The sequence below is a fragment of the Neodiprion lecontei genome, chromosome 3 (genome assembly GCF_021901455.1).
Source record: "Neodiprion lecontei isolate iyNeoLeco1 chromosome 3, iyNeoLeco1.1, whole genome shotgun sequence".
Taxonomy (NCBI): domain Eukaryota; kingdom Metazoa; phylum Arthropoda; class Insecta; order Hymenoptera; family Diprionidae; genus Neodiprion; species Neodiprion lecontei.
In genome coordinates this window covers 12,370,483-12,395,405 of record NC_060262.1, presented here as the reverse complement: position 1 = coordinate 12,395,405, position 24,923 = coordinate 12,370,483, and the positions used below count along the sequence as shown (strand labels likewise).

Here is a 24,923-nt window from a genome sequence, read left to right as displayed (position 1 = left end):
TACAGAGACGTAGATCTTTGTAAATATTCTCGACATTCAAAAATATTTCGTTTATATACATATAAATATGTGATGGTTGATGGTCTTACAATTTCTTTTACATTTTTCATCAGTGTTTGTCTCGCTGGGGAAGAAGTATATAATTTTATGTGATTTTGATTTCATCAGATATAACAAATATTGAATATTTATTTGTAACAATATTGAACCTTGGCCAAGAAATTACAATTCATTTGAAATAACTATCAACTATAGTATAGAAAAATTACAAAATTCTTTATCCTATGAAAATAATGGAATCTTTGTGGAAAGTTACATCACAATTAAAGTCCTCAGGTTCAACCCATAGCCGAAATGGTGAAAAGTTTTGACTCTTAGTTTTGCGATCTAATTGAAGTTACAACCGAATGAAGTACTAGAACTATTATTAGAGTTATTTTAGTCAAATTTGACACCTGAAATAAAATTCTAATTATTGGCAGATTTGTAATTGCAGATTAAATACATATGCAATTTTAGTTTATAATTATCGGCCATGAAGGCCATATCCGTACAGAGAAACGGTTTTGGGTAAAATCGTACACAGAAGTTGTAGGGAAAGAGATTTACGATATGTCCTTGTCCCTGATTAGCCAAACTCAGATTATTAATTTGCCCCTTGTTGCTGGAAATTTTCTCTTGGGTTCCTATAAAGATGGGAGTTGTACTGCATTAATAGCCAATCAAAGTTCTGAGTGGTTAAAACCCTGAACGGTTAAAACTCCGAACGGTTAAAACCCTGATCAATTAAAGCCTTAAATCGGATAGAGTTCCGAATGTTACCAACCTTTGGAAATGCCCTGAAGCATTTACTGCATATACATATTGAAAGAAAAATCCGGTGTGGACTTCTATAAAATACTTTTCGGTGACAATCCTGCACTATTTGATGTAAATCTAACACTGCCTGCGATCAATCTAACACTATCTGCCGTTGAAGTTCTGAGTTGACCACGAAGATTGTTCTATCGTAATCTGCAATGGCCACTTTTTCACAATATAAGGTTGGTAACTTAGTTTTCACCATTCTGAGGAAAATGGTTCTACAGAATATTTTTGTATAGGAGAATTGTTGTAAAGGAATTATTCTACGGAATAGTTTCAGTTTCACGCACCCAACACAATACTCGTTCGACGCAACACACATTCAACACAATTAATTTAAATTAAATTAGATTAAATCAAATTAAATTAAATTACAATATACGACAATGACGATTAAATGTATGATTTTGATGATTAGATGATTGCTCTAAATCTGAGTTGTGCCAAACACAATCTGTAGAACAATTCTCCTGTGCAAAAATATTGTGTAGAACAACTTTTGTGTACAATGAATCATAGAGGAATATTTCTGAAGCGAATCTCGAATTCATTTCTGTGGAAAAATATTCTGCAGAACAATTCTCCTGTTTTTGTGTCTGTACTGTCCCCAAAGCATATGGTTAGTTTTGGGGTGGGGAGAAAGGGGGAGGGGGGCTGCTGAAAGGCTGCGCTAAGCTACATGTGGGGAAAGGGTCTTAATCTGCGATATGTGGTTTTATAATTGATGTATTTTAATTCATTTATCCGTCGGTAATATTGTCTCTTTCGCATTCACAAGTGTCAATGACGTGCCTTCGTAATAGGGGCATTTGAGATTCAGCTCGATTATTACAGAAAAGTTGACAGTTGTTTTCCTCTTCATAATAATTTGCATGTGTGGCTAGTTTCGTCATTCGTTCCTTCAGACGTTTTAGGATAATAAAAATTAAAAAGAAAGCTACTTGTTGATGAATTTTTCAAGGTACAAATTTTTTTGTAAACACATGCCTTTCTGGCGGGGGTGTCAAAAGTGTCCAGAATAGAGCTATGTCATTTATGGACAGCTATTTGTGTAGACGATGCAATTGAACAGTCACTCGTAGATAACATGGAGCAGGACAAAGATAACCTGACTGAGAAAAAAAAATGTAAAAAATTATGGTCGCTTTTGAAGGAAATTACCATTCAGTAATTGTGCATGATATTCCTTGAATCTCTTTTTTTTTTGTTATATTCATTTCTTGAAGCTGGCCTTTTTTCTCTATACCTATTATTAAAGCATTGATAACTGTATCACTCACTTCACCAGGTGGAAGTTTTAGTCTTCTAAAGCCTGTGAGTGAAGGCTTTGAATAACGAATTTCTCGGTTTTCTTGATTTATTTTGCCTGGGCCGAGAAGGTAACCACTCCTGAAGTCACGTGTTATCGTAAAGAAGTTCTGTAAAGTTACTTGAAAGTACGAAAAGTCATCTAAAATTCACATGGCACATGAAATTTTTTAACGTCCTGAAGTCAGGTGTACACCAAACTTCAAAAGTGGTTACCCCGTTGGCCGGGACTACATAACAAAATAATTCTTTCAAGCTGTTTGCGCGAGGATTAAACAATTTATAAGGTAACAACATAATACACATTTGTAATTATTCAACACAGATTTCTGAGCCCAGAGGTTATTACAATCAATCATTTGAACAATGATGATGGCGTTAATTATGCCATACGTATTACACTAGCCTTCACATAACTCCGTGCTCTATAACTTTTTACGCAACTGCATTCTGCTTCACATACCACTAACTCATTCTTTGCTTTCTCACTTTGCCAGGCAAGTTCATAAACTAAAGCATTACCTTCGATTGAATAGCCCTTAAATATAATTGAACCAAAGTACTAAGTTTATTAAGTGATATATAAGATAAGTAAATAATAATATTGATAAAATGATAGGTCAGAATTATATAGTCTAACTGGTATGTTGAATCATTGAATAAAGCAAGGAGAAGAGCATTAACGTAACGTATAAACTTAGATTGACAGTTAGCTCGTTGCGCAAGCCCCATCATGCTCTTCACGAACTAGTTTTTTTGTATGCATAATTCTACGATGAATACAACCGAAAATATAGCGATTCAAAACTGAACTACAAAAGTGCAAAATTCCCGTCTAAATGCTTTTATGTCAATATTATGCATTCTGTTTTGGTTGATCGTTAATACAATCATCTTGACCAGCAAAATGAGTTATAGGGACCAACATGACCCATGATTTCATGTTATTATTTTCTTTAAAAACATACTAATGCATCACACTTATGTAGCTAATGTCAAGTTAGTCCTTGGTTTTTTTTTATCATAAAATTGTATCTATCAATATATCAATATAATGTGAAACAAACGAGTTATCGTTCTATAGATTTATTTTATTTAAAACTTTCAAGCGCAGCAGGATTTAGGTATATAAAGACGTCTTCAGCAGTATTTAATTTTATCTGTTTACTTTCAATCAGCTGTTGGTGGCGGCATTGGTGGATTTCCACGAGGACCCTGAAAAAAATTCCGAGGTAAAAAATAAAGAAATGGTACAGATTCTACGAAATTTTAATAGTAAATTCATAGAATTCATGCCATTTCTTTATTTTTGCGTCAGATAAAAATGTACTGAAGTGTTTCTGTTAAGAATTGTGTAGCAAACTAACGAAGGACGAGGAATGGAACATGAACAAGCACACAGCTACAGGAAGGTGACATCTGAATACAAAAGATGCGAATATGATCATAAATTTAATTACGTGAATCTTAGAGGATACAGTCTGTGATGAGATGACAGATATATATCGATATTTATTTCGATATTTGCCTTGCCAATATATCGATGTATCGATACTGTAGCAGCCAATATCGAATAAATTTAAGTTAGTTATGTCACATGGAAGAAAAGCACAACATCTTATCGAATATGATGAAAAAAAAACTCTCAAAAGTTTCACATGTATGCTTGACGATGGATATTTGGACAGACCCTATAAACACCAAAAGTTATCTGGGTGTAACTGCACATTTTTTAGTAGAAAATATTCACAAAAATGTTGCAATTGACGTCACTGAATAAGAGGAACGGAATTCCTGAGAGAACATTTAAAGGTGGTTATTGTGAGTGGTTAACAATTGGAAAATAGATATGAGCAGTGTTGCGTCGTTGTTTCTGATGGTGCTACAAATGTTAAAAAAGCAGTGGTAGATTAATTTGGTGCAGAGAAACAATTGCCGTGCTTTGCACATCTCTTGAATTTAATACCTTTTAAAATTATTCAAAAAAATCGAATCACCAACTCAGTGCGTCATAAAGTCTACGGTATTGTGATATTTTTCAAAAAATCTGTGGTTGCTACTGATCAATTAGGAGCTGTTTTTATGTTGAAGTTAATAAATTGCGTTTACACGCGTTGGAACAGATACAGATAGAAAATGTAGACATATCTATACAAACATGGTATCAGGGCTTCGTTAGAAGAATCTTTTTCTAGAAGAATTTACAAAGAGATTTGAAAATATAGAACAGATAACCCTATCAGCCGTGGCAACTATATTGGATCCACGATTTTGGAACATTCATTTCGTAAATACAGTCCGCTCTCATAATAGTGCCGGCGATGGGGGAGTAGGGGAGTATTTTTCTTGGAACTCAGGTAACCCCACCACTGACGCGCGTTCACGCCGTCGGAATTCTCGTCGCGCTCTCGTAATAGTGCCGCCGCACCGGGTAAACTGTGACTACTCGTGTATATTTATATTCGTTTTCCTTATCATATAAAAATGGATTATTTCGATTTTCGAAATTCAATTTCTTTTTCTAAATTTCGTTATTTTAAGAAAACTTTTCAGACGTATTCCCATTTATTCCACAAAATGTGTTAAAAATATACTCATTGATATAGTAAAATTATCAAATGTATATAATCTCTATTTCTTTCAATAAAATCAATTATTATTTTAATGATTATAATTGAAATTTATGAAATTTTTTTTAATGATCTTATTACTATATTATGAATTTTGTGACGAAATAACATTATTAAAAAAATAATGACTATAATTTGAATTGAAAGCAGAGAATTATACGCTATTTCATTGAGCCAGCGTTTGGCACTATTGAGAGAGACAAATATGAAACCCGAAGTGAGCCCGTGGTGGGGGTTACGTTCGAGCGAGAATAAGGGGAAGCGGCACTATTACGGGAGCGGACTATTTTACATTTGCTCTAATGCTGTCGCTAAAATAACGAAAATACTCAATACTGCTGAACAATTTTTACCTCAGAATAATAGCAAAGTTAACCACTTAAGTGCTAAGGCGTCTTAGCGGCGTCTTATCGTTAGCGGCGTCAAACGCGCCCATGACATTAGTGCTAAAAATCGCGAAATGACGTCATGAAATAATTCAATCTTTTTGGTGTCTCGGGTGAATATTTACTTTTAAAAGCATGGATTTTAAGTATTTTTGAGATCAAGGAATCCGATTATAACCATAAAAAGTTATTTTTCCCGCGCTTCAAGGGCTCATACACTTTTGAACCCTCGAAGTTGACGAATTTTTTTATCATTTTCTCAAATGGCGTCATAGAACAAACCATCATTTTTTTTCTTCGAGATGAATTTTTATTTTGAAATACACTGAATGCCGCCGCTATGACGCCTCGGCTCTTAATTGGTTAAAGATTCTCCAACTGCTACAATTTGGTTCGTGTTAATAAAGTTGAAAGAGCTGGAGCGCAAGCTCGTGATAGTATGCCCGATGAATTATGATATTATCTCGGTCAAGATGCAATTGAGCGCCACAATAAATCTATCAGATTTTGGAACCAACATAGCCGATCAAAGCTCCACAAATTGTGTATTACTGCTAGTACAGTTTCGTCGAAATGTTTATTTTCACTCGCCGGACTTGTTATATTGACTCTCACCTACGTAATAGGTTATCCTGTGAACATTTACAAATGTTCGTATTTTTGAATTCGAGAGAATTGGCACATCTTATCGACGTATAAATAATCAAAGTTTTTTTTTATATCTTGTCATCGGAAAACGTGTTGAGATGTATCTTGGTTACTTGTATCTAGATTCTGGATACTTCCCAACACTGTGAGATCGAGTAAATTTAGTAATTTATAAATTAATTAACATAGATTATAATTTAATTTAAAAAATTTAATAATGTATCATTCAATTTCATAAATAAACAAATTACAATAGATTATAAACCGTAGATTTTCGAAAAATAAACTAAAATTCATTACAGAATTCATTTTATCCAAAATTTGAAAGACTTCATGCTTTCTTAAAATCCTGTAACTTCTAAACAAAGGCTCATCCCGTCTTGGACAAAGTATAAAAAGTTCCGGCCTCAGTCACAGAATTTCATGTAAAAATATGAGAATAATGAAAGGATTTCATTTCTTGTGAAAAACGTTATTTTCTATTTATTTTGTTACATCTATCTATTCCAAAACCCAAAAAAATGTATAGATTTATTCAAATATGTCAGATAAAAAGTAATCACTTTTGTTCTACACAGTTGCTGCACAATCCTTCAATTTTGGAATACAATCTTTTGAAAAATTTGGATGCTAAAAAATCAAAATTCGGTAGCACCAAGACGAAGACTGAAAACATCTATGATTCACACCAGTTTCGTACAGTGGGTAAATCAGAGAAACCGAAGGTCAGGACCCATTCGAGTTGACGTGGAGTAGCCCATAAAATAAATATCTACACGACTTTGTAAAATATTTTAAAGCCTGACCCTACACATGGGTCCAAGATTAGAATGACTACTAATCCGTGACACTTTCAAAAATCCAGATTTCGAATAATTTATCTTTCGTTATTTTATTTTCGCATGTTTAAAATGTCGATATATCAGCCATTCGAAATATTGACCATTCCAAGTTTTGACCCCCACGCTAAGATGGAGTGTTAAAACAAAATGCAAACATGTTGATTCCTGACGCATTTGGCATATTTCTACAACTCAAACACTGTTTTCTATTTATTTGGTGTTGATTGAAATAGAATACTCCTGTTTTGTCTATATACTAATCATCCTTCATTTTCCACCATCAAACATAGATAAATGCTTGCATACGGAAATTCTACGAGTGACTATAGCTATCAATACCGTTTTTGCCCTGACGTCAGTAGACACTGTGCGGAATTTTACGTAACATACACGGCTGGTATATTAAAGCACCGGTGACCTTGACATGTGCTATGGTTTATGAATAGATTACATGATAGGAACTCACAGCATCGTGATCACGCCTCTTCGTGTCATTACTTCCGTGTCCTCCCCGAAGTGACCTTGGCCTAAATGCGAGCATAAGTGCTATGAACGCAAAGGCTATGATCATTAAAAAAAAATCCGAATAAGCCGGAGGGGTACCGGGTCCGGGAACTAAAAAGTAATAATTTTACATGAGTATACATATACATTTGCAGTCGACGTACTAAGGTAGATAGCAAAAGGAACATTCGTGAGCTGCTCTTGGTTTACATAATATCAGTATACAATGATAATGGGTACACAAGTTGGTATTTGCAAATTTTCACACCAATTTATTTTTATCATAAAATTACACATTTTTCAAGTTATGGAGTTGAACTGCTACATTCATAGTTGCCAAAATGTCTAATTGTAAGTTTAAAAAATCCTGAAATTCCGTAAATTTTGACATGTCAAGTTTTTCTAAGAAATGAAAGGGCCAGGCTCATAGCAGAAATTACTGGCTGAATCCATCTCAAATCATGCAGGTCAGCGGGGGTCATATTCCACAATTGCTTGTAAATGACGTCCATTAAGCTGGCACAACCACTTGCTCAAAATGTCCTATTTTTGTTGGGTGATTTAATTACTGTTTTTTTTTTTTTTTTGCCGCAGTTTCGATTTTTTTGCTTCATCCTTTAATCGTAAATTTTTGGCGGTGCCAACTTTATGTTAGGCTGGCCAAGCCATACGTAAAAACACCTACGGGGTAATTGGAAAAAATGTCGAATAGAAGCATATTTTTTGCTATTTATTTGCTCGCAACATGCACCACTTTTAATTTTTTTACTTACCCCCATACCAACAAACCATCCCCTAGATCCTGACTTCAGACAAAACACGCCGCTTTCGGCGAAAACAGAGTGCACCATTATTTTTTGCTATTTATTTGCTCGCGATGTATGATGTTTTCAGATTCTTGGCCCCACCCCTCATCCGAAGTAACCACGCGCTGGATTCTGACTTCAAATGGAACAGATCAAGAGCGGTAGAATAACAGAAAATGGGGTGAATTATTATTTATTTTTTTTCTGCCATTTCCTTGTTCACGATATGAGCCATCATCAAATTCTTTGTCGATTCAAATCTGAAATGAATTCACCAATTTTCTTCCTACCCCAGACTCAGAATATGGTTTCGAGTATTATTGATCAAATATGTTACATAATAATTATACAAATAAACTAACGGTCATACCATATTGTTGTTCGTTTGACTATAGTTATTATGTGCACATGTACTGGTCACAAATCATTTGAATAAATTCTGTGATAGCCACTATAATATTGAATTTCCATCTTTAGTACTACGAAGTGCTCTTTGAGGTATCCTCACGGTAGTGATCTATCATCCTGTTATTAATTATTATTTCTATAATTATTATTTTACATATTTGATCAATAATACTCGTGAACCATATTCTAAGTCTGGGGTAGGAAGAAAATCGTTGAACTCATTTCAGATTTGATCGAGAAAGAATTTAATGGTGGCTCATATCGTGAACAAGGGAATGACAGAAAAAAATAAATAATAATTCACTCCATTTTCTGTTATTCTACCGCTCTTGATCTGTTCCCTTTCAAGTCAGAATCCAGAGCGTGGTTACTTCGGATGGGGGGTGGGGCCAAGAATCTGAAAACATCTTACATCGCGAGTAAATAAATAGCAAAAAATAATGGTGCACTCTGTTTTTCGCCGAAAGCGGCGTGTTTTGTCTGAAGTCAAGATCTAGGGGATGGTTTGTTGGTATGGGGGTGAGTAAAAAAATTAAATGTGGTGCATGTTGCGAACAAATAAATAGCAAAAAAATATGCCTCTATTTGACTTCTTTTTCCACTTACCCTGTATGTGTTTTTACGTATGGCTTGGCCAGCCTAACATAAAGGTGGCAACGCCAGAAATTTTCGATTAAGGGATGAAGCAAAAAAATCGAATCTGCGGCAAAAAAATAAAATAAAAAGCAAGGAAATCACCCAACAAAAATAGGACATTTCGAGCAAGTGTGAGATTCTACGTACTCCAAAACGTAATAGAGGTCGTCGCTGAGGCACATTGGAGACTATATGTATCTATTAGGGTGGTCCTTGTTTAGGGTGTTGCCGAATTTTTACCGCCCCATCACTGAAATCAATTTTGAATCATTTAAAAAGAGTCGCCAAATTTTTTCAGATTCTTACAGCAAGTCTGAGATAGCCTGCATTGTGATCGAAGTTTCTTAGGGGCCATCCATAAATTTACGTCACAAGTTAATGGGGGGGGGGGTATCACCGTAATGTGACATAGTGTGACAAGGGGCAGAGGGGGTCAAAAGCTGTGTGACGTTACATGTTAAAATTTGAAATACTAAAACACGAAATTTATATATAAAGAATATTTAATAAAAATAAGAAAAAAATGAAAATAACTGTTTTCTTTTGATTATTTTTAAATACATGCATAAGTTTGAAAAATTTGTGACGTCACATCAGGGGGGAGGGGGTTCTGAAAATGTGACAACCTGTGACAAGGACGGGGGGAGGGGTTTAAAAGTTGTAAAATTCGTGTCACGTAATTTATGGATGACCCCTTATGGAAATGACATGAGAAAAACATTTTTTCGCATTATATATTTTATCGTGAAAGTAATAATTTTCCAAAAAATCTGTAACTGCGAGGTTTTAGTCGGCATTAGTGATGCTATATGAAAAAAAAATACACATCATCGTACGAGGCAATCTAGACAAATTGCACTTCCCCTAAATAAAAAAAAAGTCAGGTTTCGAGGTTGTGCAATTCGTCTAGATTGCCCGGTACGATAATGTGTATTTTTTCCCAGATAGTAGCACTAATTCTCACCAAAACCTCGCGGTTACGGATTATTTGGAACATTATTACTCTTGCAATAAAATATATACAAAGAAAAAAAATTTACCAATGTTAATTTCCATAAGAAACTTCGATCACAATGCGGACTATCTTAGAGTCGATGTAAAAATCTGAAAATATTAGACGATTGTTTTCGAATTATTTGAAGTTGATTTGGGGGATGGTCTGGCAAAAATTCGTCGACACCCTGAATAAGGACCACCCTAGTATCTGTATATATGGCATGTTTAAGTGTGTATAATACACGACTTATTTTAGCCTAATTATAACGGACCCGGCCGTTCATAATATTATATGAAGAAGTCTTATTAATTATTGTTGAGAAAAAATGCTAGAGAAGTGAATTCGAACATGTTTTTGGTGAATTAAAGAATTAACGACGGAGCCAGGAATCGAACCTGGTATCTAGAGATGCTTCACCGGAGCCTTACTCCACTAGACCACCTAGCCGTCCTGACTACAAACATGTTCGAATTCACTTCTCTAACATTTTTTCTCGCTAATAATTAATATGACTTCTTGGTATAATATTACGAACGGCCGGGCCCGTTCTAATTAGGCTAAAATAAGTCGTGTATTATACACACTTAAACATGCCATATATCTGGATATATAGATCTCCAATGTGCCTCAGCGATGAAATCTGCAACTTATGCAAATACACGGCACACGAAACCGAAATAAATTCGAATACAGGTGATGAGAGAAATTAATGACATTGTAATCAGGACGGCTAGGTGGTCTAGTGGAGTAAGTCTCCGGCAAAGCATCTCTAGATACCAGGTTCGATTCCTGGCTCCGTCGTTTACTTTGCAATTCACCAAAACCGTATTCGAATTCACTTCCCTAGCATTTTGTGCTCCAAAATAAGGATTTTAAACAAAGCTCCGAAATCGCGAAATTGGCGGTTATTTTTTAGAAACTATACGTTAACCATTAGAAAAAACCATATTTACGTTATAATCTTAAACAATCATTATCAGGCGCGAAAAATTTATTTGTGTAATAATGAAATATACGTGTCCGCCTATTTAGGCGACGAAGAACGTCCTTCAGTTACGAGCAATTATGGAATATGACCTCCACTGGTCTGCACAATTTAAAATGGATTCAGCCTACTGCATTTTCATCGATACTTTTATTCGGTACTCTTGTTTTATTGTAGTCAATTTGCATCTCATACTACTTCTTTTGCACTTTGAAATGATTATGGACAAGGTAACAATAATTACAGCCGCTAAAAGTTTTTATACTCTCTCGGTTCAGTGCTTCAGGTGCTTTCAGACGAAATCATTGATTGCGCATTATGATAGAAAAACACCTTAATAGCTCTCTTAGATAGATATTCGTTTCATTACGTATGAGTTGATAAAAAGTGAAAGTGATGATGAAGAATTTTGTGAAGTACAATTATTTTATGGAGGGTCATCAAATGGAGTTTCCCGATATGCCGTATCCCATTGCATACTAAATATTCAAGTAATACATACATAATGTGTGCCACAGTTTACGAATGTTCATCATTCCGTGAATATTTGTATTGTTTATTATTCATGTTTTAATTCAAGCTTTAGAGAAGATGATATTTATTTAACAAATAATAATACATACGTGCACCGTCATTAAGACACTCGTTGTCAGTGCAGTACGCCTGTCTTTGCCGTAACTAAAATTCCAATCACATCAAAATATTATTTTATATTCGTTCAATGTTCGTACAGAAGGCATCATAAACATGCGTATAATTCTTCAAACTATTTTCAAACACGAGACAACACACACGAGTGTCGAAAATCACAAGTGTGAACTTCACAATAATACCCAGAAATTTGTACGTAGAGTACAGTTGACCACAGATGATTGATACGATGCAGTAGAAACAATTGTATTCGGATCAAGTGAACTCGTATTTGCCTACTCTTACCAATAAGAGAATAATTACTCAACTCGAGTGGAATACTTCTCTTACCAAATAAATAATTACACAGTTACTTTGACTATTGAAAATGACAACTAAAAATAATTTTTATCCAGAGTATGTAAATTTGTTTTAGACGTTGAAGTTAAATGCGCATTCACGCGACTTGATTTTTGTTTTGTTTTCCGCGTAAATTTTTTTAGCGGAAAGCTGAAATTTCAAACTTCGGAATTAAAATGACCACAAATTAATTACAGAGTACTGACCATACCTGGAAATTTTTTTATATAGTTATAATTATATATGACAATTATATATACATAAGTATATATAGTTTTATTATATCTAATCTACTATATCATTTTAGATGATTATACAGAATTTAAAATAATTATCGATGCTCTCAAAGGCCGTGTTCGTAAATTGACTGTCAGTACTAAAAATTCCCTAGGACAGAGACAGAGCTGTCCATGAACTCGGCAGCGCAAAAGAGATAAAATATTACTGACAGTACTGTCAGTCAATTTTCGGACACGGCCAAAGTATCAGATACGCTTGGGGACAATGAATCTGAGACGACTAATTTTTTACACCAGACAGTTATGTTGGCAACACGGAGAAACCTACAGCGACATAGTCGGCTGAGTGCGAAACAAACTCAATCTCAATAAACATAACATAACCCATGACCGTCGAACTTAACCTCCTAATTGGATTTACACGGCAACAAGTCATTATCCCCGCGGTATTGTAAGGTTAGATTCGACGGCCATGGGTTATATTATGTTTATTGAGATTGAGTTTGTTTTGCGCTCGGCCCACTATAGCGCTGTAGGTTTCTCTGTGTTGCCAACATAACTGTCTGGTGTAAAAGATTAGCCGTCTCAGATTCATTGTCCCCAAGTGTATGTACATATAACCATGTCAAATGTTATATTAATTTACATAATTTTATGAAATTAAAATAGAAATTGCAAATTCAAATATTTCAGGTGACTTGAAAAATTAACGACGGAGCCAGAAATCGAACCCGGTATCTAGGGATGCTTTGCCAGAGCCTTACTCCAATAGCCACCTAACCATTCTGACTACAATGTCATTAATTTCTCTCATGACCTGTATTCGAAATTAAAATAGGGAAATTTTTTTCCGGGTACTTCTGTTATTTCAAACTATAAGTAAACATGCGGAAATTGATTCTGCGACAGCTAATTTTTCTCTTCAGCCATTTAAATTATATATAGCAGACATAGTACGATGCAATGCTAAGACAGTTGAATTATGCCTTCTAAGATGTATTAAATTTGTACAGTACGTGCGGGTTATATCGCCACAAGTTCTATCACACTCCGTAACTCTTCTCACGAGTGCTTCCCCCATTACTAGCCAACTGATGTTTTCTTTCTCGCGCGCGCTAGGTGTTTCACTATCCCCACTACCAAAATAGCTACATGGGGCTTCGGTGACTGCCTGCCTTAGAGTGGGGGATCCGTAGTATATCGAAGGAGTTACCCACTAAAGCAGTCATTGTGTGTCCTTGTGTCACCTCTTATTGCAGTCATTTTGCAATCACTGTAATCACTTTGTAATCATAAACACATGTGCACTCTAACAGTCGTTTTTTCAATTATAATCATTTGTAATCATATCGTAGTCATTTTGATAAGAGTAATCATGAAATCTTCAAAACCTTAATAATATTAAATATTAAAACCGCTCCAGTAAGATAGTTTTATTGGTTGCTCGTCAGATGGCATGTAGGTATTCTGCGTCATGCGTACGCAAAACGTGTATGCAATATACTTTGGTATGCGTTATTTAACTTGTCAAAATACAAAATCACTGATGGTTACAGATGATTAAAAATGATTGATTTTTTTTTTTTGTAATCGGGATAGTTGTGAAATTTTCCCGTAGTCATGTGTGATCAAATTTTCATATTTTACAGGGGACATCTTTTGCAACCATACAAAATTTTACGTAGTCTCTGTAATCTTGCAATCACTGTGTCACTTTTTTCCGAGTGGCCCACCTCTTGCATATATCACAATCATTGCCCCTACATCTCCCGTGTAGTTTGATATAACCCACGCGGACTATAATATAGATTATTTGTAAGTATTCAACTAACAGAACATGTTAATTTTGATATGATTCTTAAATATCTTGGAGATATGATGAAACTGAAGTTTGAATCAAACTGTACGAGTAATTGTCTGTTTTTGTTTCATTCATTTCATGTAACATATAAAACAGTGCTTCCTTTCAAATTTTACCCCAAATACCTATCAAGTAACTGTGCATAACTGGTGATAAAAGGGAAAAACCTTATTTTAGCCAAACAAGAAATAGCTAACACTCATAACGCTCATCACCGGCTATCACGGTTACTGACAGTAAATAATCTCCGCCTTTCATAGAAAAATGTGATTCTTCGATGTTACCAGAATATCTGATGGTTTAAAATAATTGATACTCACTGGTTCTACAATGACTTTGTAATTCCAACGATTCAGATCGTTCCCTGTGATGAGGATAGCATTGGCAGACGAAAAAATGTATAGATCGTTAGTGCAATGTGAAAGCAACAAAAGAATTGACAGAAGTAAGAATATCACTATATTATACCGACCATAAGTCGGGATTTTTAATAATGAATTCGAATGAAAAAGATTGGTAAGTCAAATGTAGATGGTATTTATTAATTTTACTATCAAGTAATTGCGAATCGAAGGATAGTAAAATTAATGTATTTGTAAGCTATGTTAAGAAATCATAACCAAAAGCTTAGATATAGATAATACTGATATTTTATTTTGAATGGTTCCGAAACTATGAGAAATCGCGTAGATCTGTTCGATTCCACTGAACGATGGCTTATTTTATTCAGAAGACTATCATCTAGAGTTCCTGCTACGAGGTTTTTTCCACTAGTCAATTCAATATTGCTATTTGTCATCCCTAATCAATATCCATGCAATGTTATCAAATAGAATATTTAACGATGGCGCGTAGTGACAAAAAAGAAAATTTATCCAGAGACTTTGTAGCGAATAGTCTTCTGATTAACATGAGGTATCGTAAAGTGAAGCTAAATCCGATGAATGTAACAGACTTTTAACCATTTTGAACTGATTTAAGGGGAGGGGGGGGGGGGGGGGGGTATTTAATTTTTTTGAAAATTTTTTGAAAATTTTTTACGTGATAGTACCATATTTCAGGAATGTTCTGTGAAAATTTCAAGTCGATCCGAGAAAATCTGACGGTAGTACAGCATTTTTAGTATGAGTGCCTCAAATGGAATTTTCAGCACTTGCGCGGCAGGATAAATCGATTGTCCCACAACTTGCTGTTTAAAAGTCAGTGGACACTGACACTCAAAATCTACTGAACCGATCGATTTGATTTTTTACACAATTTTTCTACACATATTTAGCGAGGTAACCCTGTCGAGTTTTTCTTTTTTTATTTTTAATTTCAAGTATTTTTTATGGGGGCTCAAATGTTGGTTATTTTGGTCAAAAATCGGGTTTTTGACTTTAGAATGCCACCATAAATCCAAAAATGAAAAAAAAAAAAAATTTTCTCGACAGGGTTACCTAGATAAACTTATAAACTAAAAGAATCGCTTTGGTTTTTGTGTTTTACATGATCCAGTCTTGAGTTCTGATGTCCACCGCAAAAGGCTTTTTTTCCGAGGCGCCAGACAAGAGTTGCTGCCACTGGCTCAAATCTTTATATTTTTTCACGAAAATTTCACAGAGTATACTCCAAATGTGACTTGACAATACCCCACTGGGATAACATTATTTATATTAATTCTTTCTTCAATAAAAATTCATAAAAATGTGCCATTTTTTGACCGAATTAACCCCCCCCCCCCCCCCCCTTCCTTAAAGGAAGTATCGATATCTAAGCTTTCGTTTATGATTCAAATATTTCTTACTGCGTAGTCTTGAAGTGATGTTTACCAATATAATAGTTTGATAATCTATTCTGAAGATACTACTATGTATGTGATAAAAGGAATGAAAGTATGGATTTTTGGTTCATAAAACTCCTGAAATTTTTTTTACCTCAGTTATATTCAGCATCAAGCTGTAGTAAAATATGTAGAAATATATTTATGCAATAAAATATGTATAATAGTAAAATATATTTAGACTTCTAAATGTAGTTGCAATTGTTGAGCAATAGCCATTGTGTTGCGACACGCATAGACAAGAACGTCATTGCCGTTTGTGGCAACTAAATACGTAAAAATATTCTTCTCTTTCCTTGCCCCCTCCCCTTCACGGACGCTACCTTCTCCGCCAATCACCATCGAAGCGTAACCTACGAATTGAGCGTCATCGCAATCGCCATGGAAATTATTCTCCTTATTTTCATCACATCTATCATTGCATCCCACCTCCACTATTCCATTACTCTGATTATCTTCATACTTCTGCTATCGTTATTATTATTATGTATCATTTCTCTGTTCCCCTTTCCACATTTTCTATTACATCTTCCCCCACCTGTCACAACCAACGTTGGGCAAATTTGTAATTAATTTATGACAAGTTAAAAATAACAATTGTATTTTGTAAGTGAAAAGGAATGAATTATAATTTACAATAGTAGTTTGTAATTGTAAAAAAAGCAATAACCGATCACAATTGTATTACGACTTAACCCATTTCGTCCCAAATGTCCAAAATTTGTACACGAGTTTCGGCGATGTAACTTTTGATCAAAACGTCGCTTGAAAAAAAAAAAAAAAACAAGTCGATAGCTTTTGATCTCTTCTTTCGAATGACATGGTCAAAATCAACCTACGATTTTTTGGAAAAAAGTTGTAACCATTTTTTCGAAAAAAGAGCCGATTTTTTCCATGTTTTTTCGCAAAAATCGTATACTTTGACAATGAAAAAAGCAATACCGACCATTCTAAAAGGCACTATTCGCGTATTTTTGATCATCCCTTTCATATCGCTTTGGAATTTTTTTGATAAACAAAATGGCGGCAAAATATTTATTGACGGCTAAAGAACGCGACATTAACAAATGTGAATCAACAAAAGAAACAAAAAATACAACAAAAAGAACCAAAAAAACGACAAATACAAAAATATCATATCTTCTATCATTATTCACAGTGAAATAACCAAGATTTGAGCAAGAAAATGAAAAATCATAACTTTGAGGCACCATATTGGAGCCGCCATTTTGTTTACAAAAGAAATTCTAACGCGATATGAAAGGGATGATCAAAAATACGCGATTAGTGCCTTTTACAATGGTCGGTATTGCTTTTTTCATTGGTGGGTAGGGGTAAAAAAGTGATCCTGAATGCGTTACGTAATTTAAGTGAGGCCGTTCAGCTTGTTTTGCAGTTGACAGCAAAGTAGTTTGAGACGAAAAATTATTCCCAGATTGAGAGAACTACTAAACATTATCTTCAAGGAGAAGCTGACCTGGCTTTATGACGTTTCGGTCGTACCATTCCAATAAAAAATTAATGACATTAAAAAATGTTCCGTGAATAAGGTTTGAAAAAGTTGGAGATTGTAAAATGTCTTTGATGTATTACTGAAGAAGTGAAATATTAAATTATTATCAATTTATGGGTAATATGCATGATTTTTGTATTACTTCATGTTATTCATACGTTGTAGCAAATGTGTCATGTTCACTTAAAATATCTCAGGAACCATTCGGTAAAATAAAGTTAATTTTTTTGTTGATCTTCGTTGGATTATCTCGTTTACTTTTATGAAAAATCAAACATTTGAGGGATTGAAAATCCAAATGGTGGTCACTCTTACCTAATTGTTTAGGACAAAGAAATTTGGACCTAAATTTTGAATGAAGAACTTTGAGGTAAAGTTTGATTTTGATTTGTATATTATTATAATTTTTTTTTTTTGCAAATGTTTTTAAGTTTATTAAAAATATTTTTTGGAGGATTCAATTTCAATAATTATAGAAAATTAGAATTATAATTAGTGTTACGTCCGGCGTATCGCCACGTCTCCCTCATCTCGTCACTCTCCCACGATCCTTACAAGTAACCTTATCATCTCAGTCCTCCTATTTCCATTCTTTCTCACGCCACTCGCTTGTTGCCAACTCTGCTAATTTTATTCCCCACGATTCTGAATTTGTGCACCTTCTTCTACTCCTGCTCTTTACCTCCGTATCATTCCGATTCCAACGTTCGACACGATCAAGTCTATTTCAACACTCAAAAACCTCACGTATAACTTTTTCTATCGATATTGTGAACTACGCACCCCGTTTAAACCATTCCACAAATTCTTCAAACAAATATATAGCTGATATCTCAAACATCAAAACGCTTGTTCAACCCTTATCCCAACTTCTGGTTCTCCCCGGACGTAAAAGCGAAGCCGAACCGGTTTATTCCTTCCCGCTCGGGAATAAATGACATCCACGGACGTAACAAGCGTAAAGATTTTGGACCCTAATGAATCTCGGATGTACATTCGGTTGTTCTAAAAAATGAGGTCAAACTGACAGACACCACTTGTATTCTTAGTCCCTCATTTAGTTTATCGTTATTGCAAATTTTTGTTACAGATAACTTACTTTTCATAAAAATATGCTTAAATCTTGGTGCTCATCTTTTCATTAACCTAATGTGGGTCTGTCAATCAATTCCGAACTTAAAAGGGTGGTCGACATGAGAATGATGGTAGTTTTTTTGGCAGCAACATTTCTTTTTGCTCGTACCTGAAAACCTGGTACACAACAAAAAAAATTCTCACGGAACAATTTCCCTTAGATCCAATTTTGAAAGGTTGTGTTTTGAATTTGAAGTTTAGCCACTTGAATAATATGAGGAAGATGTCATCAAGATTCGCGGCAGCGGATCGCCACCAATACTAACTACCCGTAGGCCGACGAGCAGTAGCTGAGAATCATTTACCCGGAGAAACTTCTGCCCGAAATCAGGGTATCATATTTCGCGAACGAGTAAATATTTTTCATCGAAACTCATAGGACAGAGACCTCGTCCATCTGACCTGGACTAATAATGAATCTAATTGAAATCTGTACTATAACACTATTGATTTCTACACTGTTCGAATTGTTAAATAGTACTAAAAAAAATTCGCAATCGATCAGCTCGAATGTACATATCCGGATGGCTACATTATATCATTCAGTTTCAAATAATTCAAACTTTGCCAAATATCTTTAATTACTTACACCACCTCCAACACAATTCCGTTTCCCAACTTTTTATTAATTACAAGCAAACTATGTCATTTCTATTCATATAAATGCAAGTGGTACGTCAATCTGATTTTATTTCCTAGTGAGTTATTGTAGTGCTCAACATTATCAACTGTAAACACCGCGTGTCGTATGTTAACTGACAGAAGGATTGTGTTTATCACAAATGCTTGGTTCGTACAATATAGTATTATTGTTGTTGTATACTTGCAAAAAGTAGTGAAATCCGTATCAAAAACATCTGAAACGTAAAAACAGCCGCCAAGTACCAAAATTACCTCATAATGAAAAATTTATCGATAATTTTTGCCGTTAAATCAGAAAAATGCCAATGACATAAAAACAAATGACTTATACGTGCGGGAAAGTCGTGCTTGCCATTTTTCCTGATTTGACGGCAACAATTGTCGATAAGTTTTTCATTATGAGGTAATTTTGGTATTTGGTGGCTGTTTATACGTTTCAAATGTTTTCGATGCGAATTATTTTTACTTTTCATGGGTTATGGTCATATCAGAAAAGTATTGGCTTTGGTTGCAAATAACTTTTTGTAATTACAATGAAACTCTATAATTTCAGATGTTTTAGTATTCCAAAAATAGGGTTTTAGAAGAACATCGATCTGTGTTTGTCCCAAAAACTCTAGCGATGATCTCGGAAACGGCTCTATCAAAAAATCTAAAATAACACAACTCTAAATTCAAGTGACGGCGTTGAAAACTTACCATGGCCCGCATTTTTGGAATAAATGATTCTGTCGAAAAAAAAACTTCAATTTTCTACATATTTCCGCAGTGACCTCCGATGAAAGAATCCAATATTTACACAACTTAACCTTTAATAGTAATAAAATAATGGAATACGGAACAATTTTATAGAAAAAAGAAATCATTGCATGAAAAAAAGGAGTGCCAATGACAAACGATTTTGATCATACTTAATGGTACTTGTAATAATTCTATTGGTTTGTAAAGTGATGAAAAGTACCACAAAAATGACTATTTTTACGGCTTATTTTAAATTATTACCACTCAGCCGCATTTTACAAATAATTCATTATCCTACAAAATTACGAATTCAGCAAAATCCGTTACTCAAACGGTTCAAAAATTATAAAGCTCAGTTTGAAGGCATATGTTTTTTGATCGATTTCATTTTTAAACGTCTTATTAGTAGCTAAACTATTGACCGTACAATACAAATTCTCGTAACACTTTTGTCGAGAATTCGATTCTTCATTCGATTCTTGGTGAACGTTTGTTTTAAAAATTACATCTGTACCCCCGTGTCACTGTGACGTGCTCATTCTCTCTTCGTACTCATAACTTATCCTACGTCTTCTTTGTTTGGATGCCTCTGCATTTCATTAGACTAAACAAAGTCTTGCATATTCTGTGCACATTCAACTATCTCCTTGCATTCCCAGAATTCTGATCTCGCAATCTGTTTCCGGCACATACTTATGCTTTGTTCTATTCATTCCAAGTTACTTCTTATCAACTGTACACTTAATCTCCAGTTTTCACACAAATCACCTCACAATAAACATCAAACTCATATTTTAATCATACCCACATTCATTCATCTCTACTTCTCGTCTTCCCGGTTATTCTCGTAATGTAAAATCGAATAAACGAATCCAAGATCGCTAAATACATAACTTAAATCAGAAAACTTTGAATTCCAAAAGCGTCCTTGTAGAATTTGATTTAAGACATATCTGTCCGCAAGGATTTTTCTTTCGTTGTGTGCTACTAGATCCTTTTTTGTGTCAATTGCGCCATTCAAACTACACATGAATGTAAATTGTCAATGCTTGAGAATACAAAATTTTTCGGAAAATTACTCTCGTTGTATGCGATTTGAATTTTTAAGAAAGTGACAAATCCTTTCTGACAAACGCATGAATAAGTTAGTGTAGTAATTTACGAGACACTTGAAGATGTGTTAGAATCGTGATATCTGAATGAAGATGAAATAATAATAGCGAGGATTTGAACGCCGTAGAAATGGATGCCAACAATATGTTTCAAAGTTTTTATCACTCAATGATTAGCATTATGTATAAATTATTCGTATTAATGCTGACCACCTGAGAGCACCACAGTTCAACAGGGATAGCTAGTCTCAAGTGTTTACGGTTATATACTGTCGGAATGCTACACTTCGTTATTATACTTTTGTCTCAGATTTCTTCACCCTGGATGGTTCAAATTTTGTTGTTGACACAATTTTGTTGTGTATTTCATTTGTAATTTTACACGGTAAAATCAGTTTTGAATTTGCGGAAAAAATATTGCATTGGTGTCTAGGCTGTTGTCTCATGATCTGAACAGTCCCGAACCCGGAAGGACCGATAACCAATCATTCGTTAATTTTTGCCATATCTTTTACTGGATATAAAAAATACACTTACAAATCGAAGCGTCCACCAAATATGTGAAGCTACAAATGAGGGGTGAGGAAGAGATATTACAACGTATGAGACGTATTTTGTTAAATAATTTTCCTTCGTTATTTTCAGAAAAATTATTCTAACGAGTTCCAAATATTCTCGTGCTAAAAACTCCATCAAACCTGGATGAATAATAGCTAAAAAATCGAGTTTATTGATAGAGAGTAGATAATCCAAAATTCCATGCTACCATTTGTGTTTAACAGTACTGAATATTCTTGAAAAAGAAAAATTTTCCGTTATAACAAAAGCAAGACCAAAAGATGTTTTGATGATAGCCCGCAAAAAAAATTTTTGAGACATCTCCTGTCCATGCATTTTCACAGTAGAGTTTATTTTACATAAAACCCTGTAGTAGCATGGATTAGTAATCGTAACGTGAAATACATCACTCATCACTAAAAAACTCAATTTTTTTGACATTTTTTCATCCATTTCTAGGAGTCTTGCCTGACGCTAATTTTTTCAACTTTAAACATCACCAGGAAATAAATGATTTCAATTCTAAACCTATGCAAATACAAGATTAAAAAAAATTAGAAAACAATGTAACACATCGGTTATTCATTAAATGATAGAGACCGATGGTGAGGGGTGGGGGGGGATTATCCGCAACCTTATTTAATTGTAAGATTGTAGGCAGCAAAAGGGTGAAACAATAGGAAAAAATAGTTTATGTGATTAAGGAATTCCCCCTCGGTTGGTTTTTGGAAGTGTAGCTTCATTTTTTGTAAGTGGACATGTATTTGCAATGATAGTTTGCACTGTTTAATACAACTAATTGTAAATGAATACTGTAAACTCGAACTTTGATGTATGTTTGCTTTAAAAATTTATATACTGGGTATACTTTTTACCTCCTCTGAAGAATAAGTATCAATTCCACAAAATATATACTTTTAGCAAAGCAAATAAGAAAACTATGAAAGTAATTCTAGAAAATTACATAAGGAACATTGGCATTTTTGTAAGTGATGCTCAATAAATAAATGTGGAGAAACTGGGTGGCTACACATCTAAACATACTATAAAGCATATTCAAAATCATCTATTCTGAGTTTCATACACCATGATAAGTATGGTATAACACTGTTACCATTTTAAAAATAAATGGAAACACAATTTGATAGACTGTTGAATGTAATTAAATTTTAATCACGGAATTAATTACAAGAATGGCAACGTTCTTCTATGTTACTTTCATATGCATTGTTTTCAGAATGCTACTCTGTAGTGTTTTAAATTATTACTTTGAAATTCAGGAATTCGTTTCAGGTGTAGCTGAAATTCTGTTCACCTTTGATTGCATAAGTATTGAGATGGAAGCAGCGAGAAACAATGCCTCAGCTTCCCATTATCTACAACTCTAGTTTAAATTACATTCATGAGCTTTTTTACAAATATGTGATTATGAAATGGAACTTGAAACATATGATTCTAGAATTAGTAGACTAGCACCATGACATGCTTACAATTGAAAGAAGACGGCGCATGACAACATTTGGGTCCCACATGTACTCGCACATGTCAAATCCTTCGTCACTCATTTTATCCTCTGCTTAGTTGTCAGTTGCAGATGTGATTCTTGCTGGACAGGTAAAACAAATTATAATCATAACATTGATGGTGCTGAGGAATTTGAAGAATATTGTGTATTTCAGCCACACACATATTTCATCAATATTGTTGGTGAAATTATTTCATGAAACGAGACTGCCATCTAAACAACGCCACTTAGTACGATAAATCGAAGCTACTGTACTCGAATAATGCGAACAACTTCTAAAAGTAGCAATTTCGCATAGTCTGAACCTTGATGTGGCACTATAAAATCCTGTCAGATTGACAGCAGGGCACTGCAACGGATCGAAAAAGAGCAAACAGGGTAAAAAAAAAAACAAAATACAAACGTATAACCATATGCAATGTATTACTATTTTCATGATTTATAAATTGGAAAATATATAAGTGAAAACGACAAAAGTTTATCGTTTTAATGCAAAGTACAAATAATACTAGTAAACAAATACCTTTCTACGTGGAAATATCGAGTGTTATGTGCGGTTATGTATATTCTATGCTCATTACATACTGGCACTAGAGATGGTGTACTCATTGCGATGTACTGGTTACTGGTATGCACGGCACGCCCTAGGGTGCGTTCTGAAACTAGCTGTCAGCGCTAAAAATTCCCTAAGGCCCAGTTCCCATAAAACTTATATTACTCGAAGGGGGATACGGTTGTTGGGCTGTAGCGCGATTCTGTAAGTCGTTATGAGAATAACGATTCGGAACGCTATCGTAACGATAACGAATTTCGCCGCGTGTAACGACAATCTCATAACGACGGTGCGATTCCGTAACTACGAATAGCGACACTTCGACGTTACAGAATGGGATAACGAATCGTCGTTATGGATACCGACAGGAAGTGACGTATTGTGACAAATCCTTAGTAAGTAACTAGAATTTTATCGAAACTCGCCTTAAAATAGTTAAAATTCGTGCCGCGGTGGCGCGCACGAAGGTTTAAATCGAGGCGCGCACAATCACTCAGTCACAGGCAGTGCAAATCCATCGTATAGTGAACATTGTAAATATAAATATCATCATTGTTATTATATCTTAACACCGTTTAATACTTTTAATAAATTTTAATACAAGTAAAAAAATTTTTTTGCACTCATACTCTTAAAAGGAGCCCTTTGACCACGTGTCGTGAATCCCCATGCAGCGTTTACTGCTTCTACATTTTCCTCACTATTCTTTTTGCATGGACCACCATTGGGTTCTTCGCGTAGAACCAATATTCTGAAGAGTAAAATTATATAACTACTCCCATTTTTTACTAAAGATCATAACTGTAGCTGTAATATTTTCAATACTTCAAGAAGTCTTTGAGTTTGTTAATTTCATGGAGGCAAAGCTATTTAAAAACAATACCATTTGAAAAAAAATTGAGGTCTAGTTTAGAATAAAGATTTTTCGCGTTTTTATTTTTTGTTCAGGTTAAAAAAGGTGAATATTTTTTATAAAATAAAGTTATACTTTAAAAACACAATTGAATATTTCTTTATGTACAATCAATTGTAAACATTATAGTTGAAGGAATGTAAATTCGAAAAATTGGTGATTTTGAAAAATTAACGACGGAGCCAGGAATCGAACCTGGCGTCTAGAGATGCTTGACCGGAGCCTTACTCCTATGAGCCTATGAGATTTTGATGAAATAATATCTGTGCATTGAAGATATTAAAGAAATGAAATGACATGGAATTT

General features: G+C 34.4%; 1 protein-coding gene across 3 annotated transcripts; it reads right to left on the bottom strand.

Moving 5' to 3' along the window:
* Positions 1-2,431: 2,431 nt before the first annotated feature.
* On the bottom strand, positions 2,432-23,793 carry LOC107222208 (small integral membrane protein 14). 3 transcript variants are annotated; one of them, XM_046735877.1, is made up of 6 exons: positions 23,675-23,793; positions 23,117-23,232; positions 11,638-11,692; positions 7,145-7,293; positions 3,469-3,473; positions 2,432-3,387 (listed from the first exon to the last, which is right to left on the bottom strand). In XM_046735877.1, the coding sequence occupies exons 2-6, from the start codon at positions 23,189-23,191 to the stop codon at positions 3,264-3,266; spliced, it is 408 nt and encodes a 135-aa protein (XP_046591833.1). In that variant the 5' UTR covers positions 23,192-23,232; positions 23,675-23,793; the 3' UTR covers positions 2,432-3,263. The 3 variants fall into 3 exon arrangements, with proteins under 3 accessions (XP_046591833.1, XP_046591834.1, XP_015516967.1); XM_046735878.1 differs by lacking the exon at positions 23,675-23,793 and adding an exon at positions 23,314-23,492; XM_015661481.2 differs by lacking the exon at positions 3,469-3,473.
* Between the last annotated feature and the right edge of the window lie 1,130 nt (positions 23,794-24,923).